At 41.1% G+C, this 16,944-nt stretch overlaps 1 protein-coding gene across 1 annotated transcript; it reads left to right on the top strand.

Moving 5' to 3' along the window:
- Positions 1–216: 216 nt before the first annotated feature.
- Positions 217–11,096, top strand: tlx2 (T cell leukemia homeobox 2). The gene is made up of 4 exons (XM_076105275.1): positions 217–724; positions 6,904–7,116; positions 7,842–8,079; positions 10,880–11,096. Exons 1-4 carry the CDS (start codon positions 217–219, stop codon positions 11,094–11,096), a joined length of 1,176 nt encoding a protein of 391 aa, XP_075961390.1.
- Positions 11,097–16,944: the final 5,848 nt, after the last annotated feature.

Below are 16,944 nucleotides of genomic sequence, written 5' to 3'. Positions count from 1 at the left end.
TCCCGATGCTGGACTAAAATAATGGCAAGATTTTGGAAAGCGCTGGACACGTTGTTGGTTTCCTGGGAGTAGATCCGGCCTGTGTCAATGCTTGAAATCCAAAAAGCACAGTCCGATACTGCAGCGCACATACAAACATTTCATTGAATTGCCATATGACAGAAATACATCCGAGCTGATAAATCTGACAAACACACCACCGGCAAAATAAAAACTATGGAGCACACCGGGATCGAGGAGGTGAACCAGACGCACCAGCAGCAGCATGAGCCCATTAGCTTCGGGATCGACCAGATCCTCAACAGCTCGGACCAGTCCAGCGGCTGCATGCTGCCCAACCGGACCGGCGACCCGGATTACGCGCTGGCCCCCAACGTCTACAGCAACGGGTACAACAGCGTCTACAACCCGGCCTGCTCCATGGCGGCGGGTCTGGCCGGCTCCTACAACGTCAACATGAACATGAACGTCAGTATGAACATGAACATGAACGTCAACGTGAACTCGGGCGGCGCCGGAGGGGTGATCCGGGTGCCGGCGCACAGACCCATGCCGCCTCCGCCGCCGCCCGCCGCCGCTGCGCCGCATCCGCCCCCTTCCGCGCATCCGGCGTGCATCGGACCCGGCATCGCCTCGATGCCCGGCATGGGGATGGGGAACGCGGCAAACTTCACCTTCCCGTGGATGGAGAGCAGTAGGAGGTTTGCCAAGGACAGACTAACAGGTAAAGAGTGTGCTCGTGACCCTGCAACACCCTGCAGTCTGATATGTGTTTCCCTTTAAAACAGATATAATTTACCTTCACCCGTATTCCACACCTTTATAAATGAGCCCAACAGAAGAGTAGCATTATAGTATAGTATCCTCGTGGCCTTACATGTGTGAGATGGGATTTTTTTATATTAATGTGTGCAGGATGAACTGGGCCTAATAGCTGGTTTCATCTTTAGGTTGTAATCTATAACGAATCGTATATGCGCACACGCAGAGTCACTTGTATTACTCTAGAAGGGCAGTCTGATAAACGAGTGGAGAAATTGACATGGACGTGCTGATGAATCAGTATTGGACCATCACTCTCCATTTACAGCGGATGACGGATAACGACGTTCCCTATCTTTTCATGAGGATGAATGATTTTTTTTTTTTTCGTCTGCGAGCCAATTGAGAAAACAGGAAGATGAGTCATAATAGTAATTACACGTGGCAGGTTAAAATGTATGTAACAGTGGGTTATTATTATTGTTGTTATTTTTATTATTAATATACATTCACAATATTTGCCACTAAGAGTAATGTGGCAATTTTATTCTAATTTAAAGATATATATTATCTAAAAGCAATGGCTCAATTATGTGTAGTTCTCAAAATCAAATCTGCATAATTCACATTATAGTAAACTCTTCACACTCATTTGGTTCTGGTTTCTTCTATCCTTTGCCCTGGTTTTATTAATACTCATCTGAAATAATAATACAGCTACTTTGCAGACTTTATTTTTTGTTGACTTTATTTTTAAATTAATAACCTTTAGCATTTACGCCCCTCTTTTTTTTGAAAAAGATAATAAAGAAGAAAACAAGCAAAACAAATAATTGCTTCTCTAAAATAAAAGTGTTTTTTTTCCACAAGTCAATCTCTTTCTACTGTTGCAGTGCGAAGGATCTGCGTTACATTTAACTGTAGATATTTGCTAACATGATGACATTTTATTTCAGCTTCAAATACACACAGACACTTACCGAATTTTCATTCACTCTTATTATTGCCAGGCGTTTATATCACATGGTCTTGAGACCTTTATATATAGCTTCCATTTTTTAATGAACTTATTTATTTTGACAGAGACAATGGCCATTGATCAACAGCAATATTAATGTGGCAGTGTTAGCCAAAAGGCTGTTTCCCTTCGGCAGACGTTAGATGAGCCATCCTCCCTTCAGCGTAAAATAACTATTCCTCTGAGTTCTTGAGTGAAGCATCATGTCTTGTGTTTTATTCTCTTTATTCGTTTAGTTTTGGGAGGGGATGGTGCCACTGGTCTGTTTCTCATGACCTCATCCTTATGAAGATGAAAATGAAGAGCATCATAGATTCCCCCATCTCCCCCCACCACTCCACGCATTAAATATTCACTATTCCGTTCTTTCTAGCTGATTAATTATTAAATACTGGGGGACGATATGTCAACTGCAAAAAGATACAGTGTAAATAGGCTTATCAATTCTGCTCATAGTCACCGAGGGCCTCTCGTTTAATTTCTCCCAGCTTTGTGTCGCTGTAATTATTTCGCAGCTTATATCTTTCCACTGTATTGATCAGCCAAGGATCAGCAGCATGCTACAGTAGCGACACACACACACACACACACACACACACGCACACACACACACACACACACACACACACACACACGCAGCCCACTCACTATCCAGATTTAGCCAGCTCTGTTTCCTATAAAAGGCCGTAAATCAAATGGACCATCATCTATCCTGATGGGCAGAGCACCATTTTAAATCTCTCTCTCTCTCTCTCTCTCTCTCTCTCTCTCTCTCTCTCTCTCAGTTGTTGTTGTTTTTTCTCTTTGCCTTTCGAGTTGAAACCGGAGGAGAACAAACGGCCTCGTGCTGCTTTAAACAGCTAAACATTTAGCCAAAGGCTTCCAGCTCTGTAGCCATGGGAGTGTTTTTTTTTTTTTGAAGGGATGTAAACGAAACCTGTTAAATTGCACAATAGGCTTCTCTCGTTCTTCACTCTGGCGCGCGTCCTTGTGGCCTAAATTCACGTTATAAATCACGAGAAGTTGTATCAGACTGACACAAAGGATTTAAGCTTCAGGGCGTTATATGAATCATTTAATCCATCTCTGAATGAAACTAATACTTGTTTATTCACTAGTGGGTTTATGTTGATCACCAGCTCCTCTGTGTATTTGATCACATGGGCAAATTAATTATATTTACATTATTCTTTTTATTATCCCATTCCAAATTTCACCGCAAATGTGTGATTATGATTATCCTTATTATTATAGCCTAATAGTAATAGCAGCAGCAGCAGCAGCAGTAGTGGTAAAGGTGGTATTTTGGCGACATCAGCGTTATTTCTGTGTGTCATTCTGCTTATAAAAGGTAACTTAATTCTTCTTGATTTAACATATATTTTATATAAGCCTGTTTTAAACCTGCTCGATGCTCGGAAATGATTTTGATTACAGAAAAAACACAAACCCAACAAAAAATATGTAAAACAAGAAAACGTAAAACTAAATTAAGCAGTGGCTCAGCTGTTGCAGATATATGTATTATATAATAATTATCTAATAAAAATCAACTTGTGAGTCATTCAAACACATTTTTAAAACGTGTTTTCACATAATGTGGACAGTTTCAATTCATACGAATGATCATCAACCCTATACGATGGCCAAACACTAATACATTAAATAAAAAAAGAAACGAGCACTGTAATAATAACAATAATAATAATAATAATAAAATACAAAGTAGACCATTTGGACATATTGACAATAAACAGAGCCACACTAGAGCCACTAGCACCGATATAAAACATAATTAAACACTTTTTCTCTTCAATAAATCTCACGTGTGTGTTAATGGTAGAGCAGGAAAAGAAATCAGATTGTATTTCCTCGTGTTTGCACGCTGCCCTGGTTCTCGGTGTGACAGAAGACAGTGTCCCTGCATTTTGTCCCGCATAGTGTAATAAATAGCAATATATGTTCATGTTATATTTCAATATCCCCTTTAGAATCCTTCACGGATATATTTATTAGATTGCTACAGAGGTAATATCCGCAGTGGGGAAGGGAGGCGCTGTCACCGGGAAGTGTTATTAAGTATAGGTGGTTTTATTATAGGGAAACATATCCTCCATAGCATTTTTTTATATGCTTATGCTAAATCGTATTACACAGGCAGATTTAGCATTCTGAGTCATTTTTCTTTTTCATTTGAGGGAGAGGGAGAACAAGTCAGATCGTTTTGTTTTTCTGTCTTTTCTTTTGGGATAAAATATTTTCTCTCTTTTTAATAATAATAATAAATGTTCCGATGTGGTTCAGTTGTAATATACGTCTACTATCTGGATCAAACGCTGCATTAACAGTTTAACTGTTTATTTCAGGCTATTCAAGATAATGTTACTGGATAATTATTATTCTCATGGCGAAAATGATTAAAATCCTATAACATGCGAGAAAAAAAAATGTTGACGTACCAATTTGTATTTTTCATCACAATCACGTTTTATCTCGTGGGATTTAGAATTTCTCCAGCAACATATATTATATGAAATTACAGGCTTGATCCATGTGCTACAATTAGATATATTTACATTTTACAAGTAGACTTTTTATGTGTGATTGTGACATTAATCTCAGGATTATGATATTTCCTAAATAGATTTTGACCTATACCTTTTCATTTGGGTATACCTTTCATGCTGCAGTGAAAGGTCATTTCTAACTCACTCTAAAAAATAACAACATTTTAGACACAATTGGCTTAATTTAAAGACACAATGAACACATTTGAGTGCCATAAATACAAGACTACGGGAACATTATGGGTTTATTTCATTAGGAATGATGCAGTTGAGTCTTAATTTGATGTTGGTTTTAAAATCCAGACATTACATCATTTCTTACAGTTTGCACTCCTAATAATAATAATACTAATAGCATGGATAAACCTGATATGCATATCTGATGCCTGAGTCAAAACATCAGACATGACCAGCAGCATGAATAGCATAACCGTATCGTATATTTCTCAGCATTCTGCACGCTGTGAGGCCAAGCTCTTTTTGCAGTTGTGGCAGGTCCGAGGGCTCCTTCTGCACGCTGAGCTCCACTTGGGTTGCCTCTGAACGTGCTCGTATGTGCCTGGTCCATTAGTTAGCCCACAGATGGCCTGAAATAGCCATCTAATGCAGTATCATTTAGCCAGAGCTGCCGCTGGGAGCAACAACAGGCCTGTTCGCTCTCAGCATGTGACCCGTAAAGGCTGCACATGGGGCAACAAGACGCCAACCAAAGAGGACTAATTACAAATGTATATCTATATATATATGTAAGGAACATCGTCGAAAAGTCACACAGGAACAAGACATCATAAGAGGTTTCAAAAACATACCATGAAGTGCAATAAAGTCACCATAAAGTCAGAATAAAGGGCCACAGAGGTGCTGCAGTCTGCTGTGAGCACCTAAATATCAGAGACATCATGGGAATTTTGTCACTATAAACTCATGATTAAATACCACAGATGGCTGTCTAAGTCCCGAAAGGAATATCAGAGGGATAGCATTACCAGTTTTACTATTATTGAGCACCAGAGCAGCACATGATGCGGAACCCGATAATGATATTATAGGAATATTACCATAGGAGATTAAAGATAATAATGAGAGGAAGAAAAAGAAGACGCAGGCACTATAAATCCAGAGCAAAACACAATAAAAGGTACTGAGTTCTCATTTCAGGCAGTAAATCTGCATTGCTAATATACACTCAGGTAATGTTAAGTTAATGTGACCTCCTGTAACAGCACATTGCAGCTATTCATCTTTATTTTTACAAATCATTTGCTTGCGCACGCCTCAATTTGCCACTCGTGTTCAGCACCATCAGGGGACGATGTTCCATTTTACTTTCAGATTGTCGTCGCCTGTGTGGCAAATGAATTTTTCAGGTCGCTGGAGCTCTGAGAGCGGCAGCTCGTGGCCCCTCGGGGGACACCTATGCAGATGTTTTTCATATTCATTTTGGCTTCTGGTGAGCTTTTCTGACAAAACAAAAACAAATAAACATCCTGTTAGACAGGAGGCGAAACAGCTTGCTGGGGAGGAATGACACAGAGACACATAGAGAGACAAAAACTCTTCTTTTTTTTTAATCCGTTTTTGTTTTTTCCTGTTCCTTGATTTCTATTCTGCCTCCAAATTGAGACTGTGGATTGGGGAGTGGATCTATGGCCAAAACCGATCTCATTACAGTTATCGATCTTCTGTTTACCCATGGCTGACAAAATAGACAGGATTCATAGATATTTTATGATGCAGGAGATAAGTTGTTATTAATACCCAGATACAGTGATATGTGAAAGTGAGCCGCCGGGCACAGAGAGAAGAAAAACACAATGTAGGCTCACATTCATATTCATATTTTTTGAAGAAACAAAATGATAACGCTCTTTTGAAGACACAAAACAGTCTGGGCAAAACACACACACACACATATATATATATATATATATATATATATATATATATATATATATATATATATATAATGTATTTCAAATAATAATTCAACTGCAATAGCTGTAAATTAGGTCTTTTCTGAAATGACTATATGTGAGAAGTTTTGTAATGTTTCATGATCAATCCTGTAATGTTATATTGGAGTTATAGTGACAAATGCTTAATGTTTTGTGTGGAAGATGTGATGAATATCTTTGTGTCTGATTGTTCAGAATATTCTTATAAAACTGTAAAAATGCAACTTTCCAAAGTTGTTCTAGCAATAGATTGCTAGTTGCATTGTTTTAAGAAGGCTGATATTATTATAGTGTTTTTTTTACCTTCATCACATTGTCAGTACTGACCCTGCTTGCCTGATTCTCATTGGCTGACCAGCATGCTGGATTTATCTTTGTAACCCTGCTAGTTGTCTCTAATTTCTCTAAATGGCAGATATGTAATTTTGTAGCGAAACCCTCCCAAACGCTAACTTAAGAGACGGGCAGTAAATTACATTAAAGTAGACTCTGTTCAGCGTTCAGGCTGCCTTCATGTGATTAGCTGCTATGTGTTTGGCGCCCGACACATCTGCCGCTGTGCTCCAGATGTGGGACCTTACTGTGTCTCCCTTTCCTTTAGGGGAGCAGGCAGAGGAGAGCCGAGCCGGAGAGGCTACAGAGGGGCCGGGGCCTGTTGGGTCCCTCTGTCCTCTCCCCAAGGGAGACATCGGCAGGGTCCCTGTCTGGAGCACTATGGAGACATTAGCCAAATGCTATTACCCCGAGCTCGCTCACCTGCGAGACAGCAGTGGCCTTCTAGCAGACTATCCTTTTCCAAAGGGGGCTTGCCCAGGTGAGTCACCCCCCCCCCCCACCAACCACCCTCCCCTCCTCACACATCTGTCACACCTGATTTTTGAGTGCATTCCTTGTGTTTAGTTTAGCTATTGAAAGTTTTTTTTGTCTTTGTGAAATACGTAAAACATATTGCTAAAGCAGAAGTTTAAATCTTTCTCCCATGACTTTATTACCAGTTGAAAGCGATATATATTTTCTTGAATTGTTTTTTGGAGCTGATGCTGTTAATCCCAGCTTTCTAAACGTCTATCTCTCTCTGACTTTTCCTTAAACGTCCTCTCCGCACAAACCTGCTGTTTGGTTTTCAAAATCTGGCAGGGGAATATTAGTTGTAATTACATTTATCTTCTTCAATTGGCAGCTTCTGGGCCTTCTCTTAGACTCCCCAAACAATACTGGCTTTTCCAGAGTTAAAACAAAATGGACAATCATTTTATCTAACCAAGGGCTGCAAAACTAAATTGTGTTTATAACATGAGCGTAGACAAACAAAAAACCTCAAGGGAAATAAGTTTGTATTTCAGAAGCTGCAGTTTAGAAATGGAAATAACTCCTTAAACTAGCAGATATTAATCTTGGAGCCTTAAAGTCCAAACGTCTCAATTAGTTACGATAACCTCATAGCTAATGCTAACATGGACTTTTTTAAAGAATGATTGCGTGATGTTTGACGCACCGTTTGCTGAACAATAATTAAACTTTATCAATCCTCTTTTTCAGCCGCCCTGTCGCCCTTCTCCGTGACCCGTCGTATCGGCCACCCTTACCAGAACCGGACGCCGCCCAAGAGGAAAAAGCCTCGAACCTCCTTCAGCCGGGTGCAGATCTGCGAGCTGGAGAAGCGTTTTCATCGTCAGAAGTACCTGGCGTCAGCCGAGCGCGCAACCTTGGCCAAGGCCCTGAAGATGACGGACGCACAAGTCAAGACCTGGTTTCAGAACAGACGGACAAAATGGCGGTAAGATTACAGATGGGGGGAGTGGGGGGGAGGGGGGGGGCGTTCCTTCACTTAAAGTGTTATCTGGCGTGAGAGCAGAGAATAATGAAGCGAAAGCATCGTAATTCTCTCTTCCACGTGCCAAATTTTGCTCATATCTTCTCCCTTGTGATGTACTTAAGCAAAACAAAGAGGCCGTGGTGGATTTTTCCGAAGCCGTTAGTCTTTGTGAGGGCAGGATGTTCACTCAGAAGAGCCACTCCTTCCGTCCAATTTGTTTCCCGGGCCATAAATCGACACTGAACGCATCTGTGTGTTTTGCTCTTGGGTCCAAAATGCTTACCGGTGTTTTACTTCAAACGCGAGCAAAATGGCCCGCAGCTGAAGCAGTCCAGGCGTCGTACAACACAACACCTATTTTGCTTAGCGTAGCTGCCAGTCGAGGCCAGTTCACTTGACCAAGCACAATTACTCCTGAGCCTCCTGAAAGGCCTTTTAGAAAGCTGCTGTCCAAAGCAATACTGAAACACTCACAGGAGGAATTGACTGCCAAGTCCATAGACAGAAAACACACACACACACACACACACACACACACACACACACACACACACACACACACACACACACGCACACACTCCTTCACTTCATTCTAACTGTTGTTTATAGCCATTTGGAAGTAAATGAGTAGGAAATCAAATTATGAAGCCCTGCCCTTAGTTAAAGGGACAGGACACATATTTCATAAGCGTATTACAAACAGCTAAATTACCTTTCAGGGTTTTAATGTTTAAACGACCCTAAAGCTTTTTCGAATGACTTTTGAATTTAATACACGTGGAAAACACTTAAAAACTTGGGCTGGTTAACATTTATAAGTTAGTTTATTGGCTCCTTTTGTCTGAAACTAGTTTGATGATCCCCTTCAAAAAAGTGATTTATTGAATTCCAATCACCTTCTGCAGCAATGAAAAACTAAGATGTATTTTTTTTACGAAAAGATGTAATAAAAAGGAAATGAAACCTGCCAAACTAAATCCAAGACTAAACAGCATGTCACAAGTAACAAGGGAATTGGCTTAACTGGTTTTTCTGATTTCTTAGCTTTGCTGAGATTTATGCATCTCCCTGTAGTGTGCACCTGATAGGATGAGCATGAGGGATGTCTTTGCGTGACGACTACGCTAGTAACAAGAGGATGATCGAATCAACAGCCAGGGAATCAGATTATGATAATGCTGTTAGCAATAATGTGTGGCTAATGGATGGAGGTCGGTGTGCATGAAAGAGTGTTTTAGAGGTGTCCTTCCTCCTGTGATTTCTACCTGCCATTTGTATTTGTCAGTTTATTTTGACGGCAATCATTTGTTTATTGTGGTTTTGTTTTTATAGCAACATCACCATCATTTCAAAAAAGCCTCGTAAAGTCTCATAGTATGCCGATCACTAAAAGTTCACTTGTTGTTGGTTCTTTTCTCCGGAAAGCAACGTAAGGTTTCCATCAAAAGCATGTATCATTTTAAACATACTGTGTCAGGAAAACGCAGCCCTGACACACGATGTACAGGATGTATGTTACCGGTAACACATGCTGTTCTGCTACCTTTCACCTTTAGGCAGATTGTGTACTGTACCTCCCGCACCCGCTGTTAGTCACGTCCTCTCACCAGCACCTGCCATTCATCCTGATCAGCTGTTATTTAGCCTGAAGCTGAAGTATCTGGCACAGGTGTTGAAGGAGCAGACAGTAAAAGCAGACAGTTTGCAAATGAACAGGTTTCAGCAAAATTTAAAGGGGACATAACATGAAACACACTTTTTCAGTGCTTGTGCACACACATTTGGATATCTGGAGTGCCTACCAACCCACAAACTGTGAAAAAAGTAAATTTGTCTCCCCTACTTATGTCACATGCAGTCTAATTAGAATATACTACCACTTCTGAGTATTTCTGCTACCTTTGCAGAGGTGCTCCCATATACTGTACATTAGAAATGGACGTAGTCGTCGTGACGTCACCCATTGGCTTGTGGACTGCCATTTGGAAGCCTCAAATTTGGCATGTTGGGCATCGCCATCTTGTTTTTTGCAACCAGAAGTGACACAAGAGGGTGGAGCTAAGTACAACCAAGCACTGAATGAGACAGTTTTAGGCAACCAAAATGTTACAATTGACTTTCGTGAAGTGAAAACACGCTGTGAAAGGGTTAAGACGAAAACAAGGACAATTCTCAGACCTAACAACGCCGTGGTAGAGACCTTTCAAACACAAGGTAGCCCCGCCCAAAAGCATACCCTGCTTTATGGTCTGTTTGACTCTGAGTGGGACCACAATTTACTAAATGACCATCTTGTTGCAAAGAAAAAAAACATAAACTCATATTTAAAATGTTTACTGAGGTAATAAATCAAGTGAGAAGTAGGGTCATTTTCTCATAGACTTCTATACATTCTGACTTCTTAATGCAATCAGAGGAGTCGCCCCCTGATGGCCATTATAAACAATGCAGGTAGACATTATGAGATAAATTCTTATTTAAAGCATATGAACATGTTCCATTAGAAACTCAACAAGTAACCTGAAAATGAGCATTTCCCCTTTAACTTGGGACCCCCTGTGGGGTCTTGACCCCCAGTTTGGGAGCCACTGCTTGAATATAAATATTAAAAAAGAAATGTTATTTCTGAGGACATGAGACAAAAATTGCAAACAATGCTGTGGTATAAATCTTGTGCACATGCCCCATAAGAGTACACATTTTCAAGGTCTTATATCTTCCTCTTCCTCTTTTGTCTCCCCCCCCCCCCCATTCCACCCAGGAGACAGACTGCAGAAGAGAGAGAGGCCGAACGGCAGCAGGCCAACCGGCTGATGCTGCAGCTTCAGCAGGAAGCTTTCCAGAAGACGTTGAGCCAGCCTCTTCAGCCGGACCCCCTCTGCCTGCACAACTCTTCCCTCTACGCCCTGCAGAACCTGCAGCCCTGGGCAGACGATAGTAAGGTGACCTCTGTCACCTCTGTGGCATCTGTCGTGTGAGCGTGTGTGTGTGTGTGTGTGTGTATGTGAGTGTGTGAGTGTGTAGGCGAGGGAAGGGAGAGGCAGAGGGAGGGACGGAGCTTTGAATGAAGTGTGTTTATCTAAGTGTCGTCAGTGTGAGAGGACAAAAGGGAAGAATCTCTTCAGACTATTTCTGACATGTCTGACATTCAAAAATGCAGCATCATTATGGGATTGTCATAGATGCGGGTGGAAAAAATATATATATATATTGAATGGACATTGTGCTTCCTCACTCATTGATCGTTACCAGCAACATGGTGGGGGAGAGTGTGTAGAGAGAGACAGCTATATCTGTTACTGCCAAGACCCACAAAACACTGCACAGCACAGGAGCCGCACTGACATTGCTGTTTGTCCAAATGAAACAACTGTTATCTTAAATATATCTAAAGTATGTTGAGTCATTTTCCTGCCTTACACCAAGTTTCCACTTTCCCTTCAGTTGACGGTCTAAAAGAGAGGAGGGCACATTATCCATAAGTGCCAGGAAACAAATGGACACCTCTGTACATGCCCAACTATCAAGACTGTCCCCCCCCCCCCCCCCCCCCCCCCTTCCTCTTGCCTCTGGATCCCTCACGAGGCGGCAGAGACTCTGCCAGTAACGGCAACAAAAAAAAGACCTCCTGTTTTTTTCGCTTTCGACTTTGTACAATGTAGTAAATGCATGTTTCAAACCCCTTTTCTGTGTGCACTCGGAAGTACCATTGAAGTCGGCTGCCGCCGAGGTGGACTGCGGTGTTCGAGTGGTAGTGGATTGGTGGAACTCCCGATGACGAATTCCTCATTATGTTCAATTTAAAGGTGTTTTATATTAAATGATATTGTGACTTTTTGAAAAGATGACACACTTCTCTGTTTTTCTCCCCTCTCTTTGTCTCGCTGCCTTCTTTCACTCACTGTCCTTTCTGTTTGTCACCATTATGAAAACTGCGCAATAATACTTTAGGATTTTTAGCTGGCTAGTTAGCCTCATGGGATTTAGCTATGATTACACATTAAAGTTTCAAACCACCCAAAGGTAAGATACCACCGAAATGTATCAGAAGGACAGCGCAATACCTTTTTTCATCCATAAAAACTGATGACTACAGCTCCCAGGTGTGAGTGTGAAGGAGGTGCGTTGCCGAAAAGAACAGCAAGCGCGCTAAGCAAAACCCTCCCATGATAAATGAAAGGTTTGAGGACTGATGCCTGCTCAAATTAGAATGAGAGTAAAGTGCACGTTGTGCAGCTGCCAAGGGAACGCTTTAAATGCAGCGGCCTGGTTTTTATTTATGTTTTTGTTTTGTTCCTGTGATTTTTAGTAAAGGATGGCTCACTTTAAGTTTATTTTGTCATGGTTGTGCCTCAACTTGTTACTTTTCCTGTCGTAGTTTGCACACGGTCAGCACAGGGCTCAAGCTATATCCGCTTATCGTTTGCTGACTTTCTTCCTCATCATGCCGTCTATCGCTGCCCTCGTTCTTGGACCGTGTGAAAAACAACTGGGTCAGATTATTAGTCTTACAAAGCAAGAAGCTCATAATAAGCTCTGTTTCCAGTCAATCAGCTGACGCCTACAGGAGGAATGGAAACAATCCCTCTGTACCTGTCACATGACGAACTTTATCATCACATCTGTATATTTTTGTTGGGACAGGAGTTTCTTTTGAGCTGGTTGTAGAACTTTATTTATTTTTTAAATGCTGCGAAAAAATGTAAACTAAATGTACACATACAGTATAAAATAATCCTAAATGACACCAGCCTTCTCTTTAGAAATAGAAAAAAAACCCACCCATTTTTGGATGGGAGCTCCCACTCCATTTTTGGTATTGCCTTCCATTGTTGTCCAGGTGAATCATGGGCACATAGACACCAGACAGCCGTAAACATTTGTTATCACCGCATCCACCCTATCAGGAAAAATGCTTATCGGCCAAGTCATAACAAAAACGACCTATCTACAAGCACAGCAAGACACATCATTCACATTGCTCGTAAATGAACCTTCGCCACCATGAACGTCACAGTAAATAGGGCCTCGCTCTGGGCCCACGTCCTCTCCTCGACATCGAACCACTGCATTTCATTGGCTCGTGAGCGTGTTGTCAGCCTCTTGTCAATTCTGCCGACAAATACATTTCACCTTTATGACGTGCTTAGGTTTGCAGACTCCAGGGTAAACATCTTATTTCCAACAGCATCCGGGTGCTCGAGCATCCAAGTTGTTGCTCACATCAGGTTGATGATCTGGTTCGAAACAGCTGTCTGCAGCTGCAGCCACCCCCGACAACCCCTCCGCCTTCTCTAAAACACAGCTCCTGTGTTCAGTCAGTTTTTGGGGCGTCTCGCCTGGTTGGGATCCTGTCAATAGCAGGCAGTTCTCCAGGTGACGCCTCCCCAACCCCCATTTCCTCCGCTCATTGCTGCTTTCATCTCTCTGTCTCGGATGCCTTGAAGACGTGACTTGGCCCATTTTAGAAAAATTCCTCCCCTTGACTGTTTTCAAAACCGTGCATTGTGTTTCACTACAGGTGCTTAAAGATTATTTTTTTTCTCCTCTCTTGTCATGGCTTTTTGTTCTCTCATCCCCCCCCCCTCTCTCTATCTCACCGCCAAAAGGCCCTGTCCTTATCCAATAAAATGTCACCACACAAGATGAACAAGAGAGGCTCAGGGTATATCAGTCTTCCTATCAAGCGCCTCTGTTTTGAACCGGGCCACCAACAAAAACTATTCACCAACGCTCGCTGTGTTGTGCTCCGTGTCACGCTCCGCCTGCTCCCATCAGTTGTTTCCATTCTTGAGAAAATCAGTTGAAATATATACGGCTTCAATGTTGACGGAGAGCGGAGCACAGACAGGTTTCATTTACTCTGGTTTAGGCCTCCAGCAAATGTCATATTTCATATTAAATGGTCACTTTGCAGAGTATTCGATACTAATACGAACAAACAAGGTGTGCAATAATGTGTCACGTGCTGCATTCCCACAGATTACCGAACACAAATACGACAACAACTTCAAACAGTAAACGTAACCATATGAGAGATCGTTTATACAAAAGCAAGTCAAACCAGAACAAACTCAGTAAACTCATGCGTACTTGGAACAAAGTAGCATTAAGATTTCCTCCCACGACAACATCCAGATGAAGAGTGATTTCAGTGACACATTTGTTACTTCATATAGAGCAAAGAGCACAAGAATCGGACTGTTTAAATAAAGATTAGTCTGGTTTATTTAACATGTTTGTTTAACTGGGACTTGATGGCCAAAGGATTATTATCTTCAGCACCTCCACAATTGTACAACACATTACTAATACTGGTGGTAAATACTAAGTACATTTACTCAAGTACTGTACTTAAGTACACAGTCAAGGTAGTTGCGCTCTACTTTCCCTTTAATGCAGCTTCATACTTCTACTCCACTTCACCACAGAGGGAAAGTTGTACTTTTTTTACTCCCGTTTGTCCTTTTTGTTACTTTTCAGTTTGCAGTTTTTCATCCCCTTCCTGTCCAGTGAAAACCATGTATGTCCTTGTCCTTTATGTGTTGAGAAGAAAATCCAAATAAACTACTTAAAAATCATGTTGGATGAGCTGTAAAAATGAATCGTCACAAAGCTGACAAAAGGGCTGTTTTTCTGAGCTCATGAAAAGTTGACAGAGAGACACATGGTTCTCACAGGACAGCGACGCTAAAAACATATCATGATGTTCTAGGATATAAAGCAGTGCTGTAGATTAAACTGGCCAACAGTAAATCATTTGCACAACCTTACATTTTACTGCACTAAGTAGATTTTGATAATAGTTTTATTTAATTCTGAATGCAGGCTTTTTACTTGTAGTGGAGTATTTTAGCAGTGTGGTATTAGTACTTTTAGTGAAGTAAAGCATCTGAATATCTCTTCCGCCACTGACTGGAAACTGTCTCTTTCAAATGATGGTAACTGGTTTGGTTAGACGGATTCACTTTTTGTTTCTGTTTTCCTTTTTTTTTTGGTATATACAAACATATCAAGTATGTAAATAGAAGAACAATTAGGGGACGTTTGACGAAACATTCACATGGGTTTGTTCTGTAAGTCATCATATTCTGGATGTACGGTTTGATGTGAGGATTAGTAAAGCTGCTGTAGCAGGAAAATCCTCGAGTGGAGTGAAGAACGAGGAACTCTCTCTGTAGTCTGACAGCATGACAGAGACTTCAGAGCTAACTCCACCTGCCGACATGACCCTCTCTCACACTCTTTCAGTCACACACACGTTCACACACTCACAAAATGCACTCACATAAACATGTACAGACAGTGATGCATGTTTGCATACAATAGGAGGGACTAAAGGCACACAGAGATATGAACATCTTCCTATTAACATTAGTACAATGTAAGTATAAGTACTGTTAGTGGTGAGGCAATTATGATGAGTCATTTCACTCTGACACTGACAGTGAGTGAAAGAACAGAATATAAAAACAAATATACAGGCTCTGTGGTGATAGAAGATGACTGTGTGATAGTACATATGAAATCGAACTTCTCATATCCCTTCAGATTCAGGAATCTGCACTAAGGTAAATGGGCCAAGTCCAAGAGCAACAACATCATATCTGCCATGAGAACGGATCTGCGGACGTATCCTGGCAGTCTGTGACACATTAATGCCTTCTCAAGCTTTCAGGCATGCATGAAGACAACTCATTCCTTAAGGGTGCATTATACTGGCACTGCGGATCATTGACTCCACACCTGCTCAATACTGGCCGACAATGCTGACTCACTCTGAGGCTCTCAAGAAAGACGTTTCACAATTAAGCAACTCAGCTGCTGTTGCACAATTTCAGATGTTTTGTTCTAGATGCCACGAGTGTTTCCTGAGATGGAGTCTCGTGCAGCAGAAAGTAATCAAAGTCAAGTAGTCAGGGAGTCAAGGGGAAAGGCTGCAAAAATAAAATCTGTCAGTGCTACTGGAAGGTCAAAAGCCTGTAGCACACATTGAGTAAGTAGACTGTCCAGCTTCTGAGTGGCCTTGATTCAAACCCCTGCAAAGAGGAAAGCATTGAATCTTCACTGCTCTAGTATTGAGAGTACGACAAGGAATCCAGAGTGACACAAATATTGTCTTTACAAAAAAGTAATGGTACAACTGACATCCTAAGTCTTTTAGACACATATATTTAATCATCGGATTTTTATTATACTACTTAAAAGAGGATATAATTTCCAAAACACAAAATCACAAACCAAAAAGAGAAATGTATTCATGCACAAGTTGTTTGGGGCTTTTCCCCCTAAAACAAACCATTATTAAAAATTATTTTGTATGCAGTTTGGTGAGTTTTATACTTCATTTCTCTTCTCTGTAATATCTGAGACTGCAATGGCTCTCCGTTTTTATTATCAATATTTTTAACAACCACAGAAGACTCTTTTAAGGCTGCAACTGCCCCCTGGGCTGCCCTTTTAATATTACTGACCAAAGGCCTCTTCTATTTAGTCCAAATAGCGCATTAAGTGATAGACATGAGGGAGAATATCCCAATCTTAATATAAAAGCTGTAAAGCTTATTTGAGGAAGCCATTACAATTTAGGAAAATACAAACTACTGTATAAAGACCATGCGGATATTGAGAAAATTGGAGGTCGTGCAAAGTACAAATGTATCGACTTAAATCTAATTTTATAGCCTATTGATAATCAAACATTTGAACATTATTTGCCTTCTCTGCCACCTTCTTGTTGACTGTGATGAAGAGTATTGCTATACCTTTTCCTTGCACATTTTTAAGTGAGTAAGCACCTACAACTACCACATATCTAAAACAATT

The sequence above is a fragment of the Anarhichas minor genome, unplaced genomic scaffold (genome assembly GCF_050575085.1).
Source record: "Anarhichas minor isolate MPS153535 unplaced genomic scaffold, ASM5057508v1 ptg000031l, whole genome shotgun sequence".
Taxonomy (NCBI): domain Eukaryota; kingdom Metazoa; phylum Chordata; class Actinopteri; order Perciformes; family Anarhichadidae; genus Anarhichas; species Anarhichas minor.
The sequence above is the reverse complement of the archived record's forward strand: the minus strand, read 5'-3'. Positions and strand labels throughout refer to the sequence as shown.

Coding starts and splice junctions, on each gene's coding strand:
- tlx2 (XM_076105275.1), top strand. CDS start 217: ATGGAGCACACCGGGATCGAGGAGGTGAACCAGACGCACCAGCAGCAG. Junction 7,117..7,841: donor TCCAAAGGGGGCTTGCCCAG/GTGAGTCACCCC, acceptor CCTCTTTTTCAG/CCGCCCTGTCGCCCTTCTCC. Junction 8,080..10,879: donor AACAGACGGACAAAATGGCG/GTAAGATTACAG, acceptor CATTCCACCCAG/GAGACAGACTGCAGAAGAGA.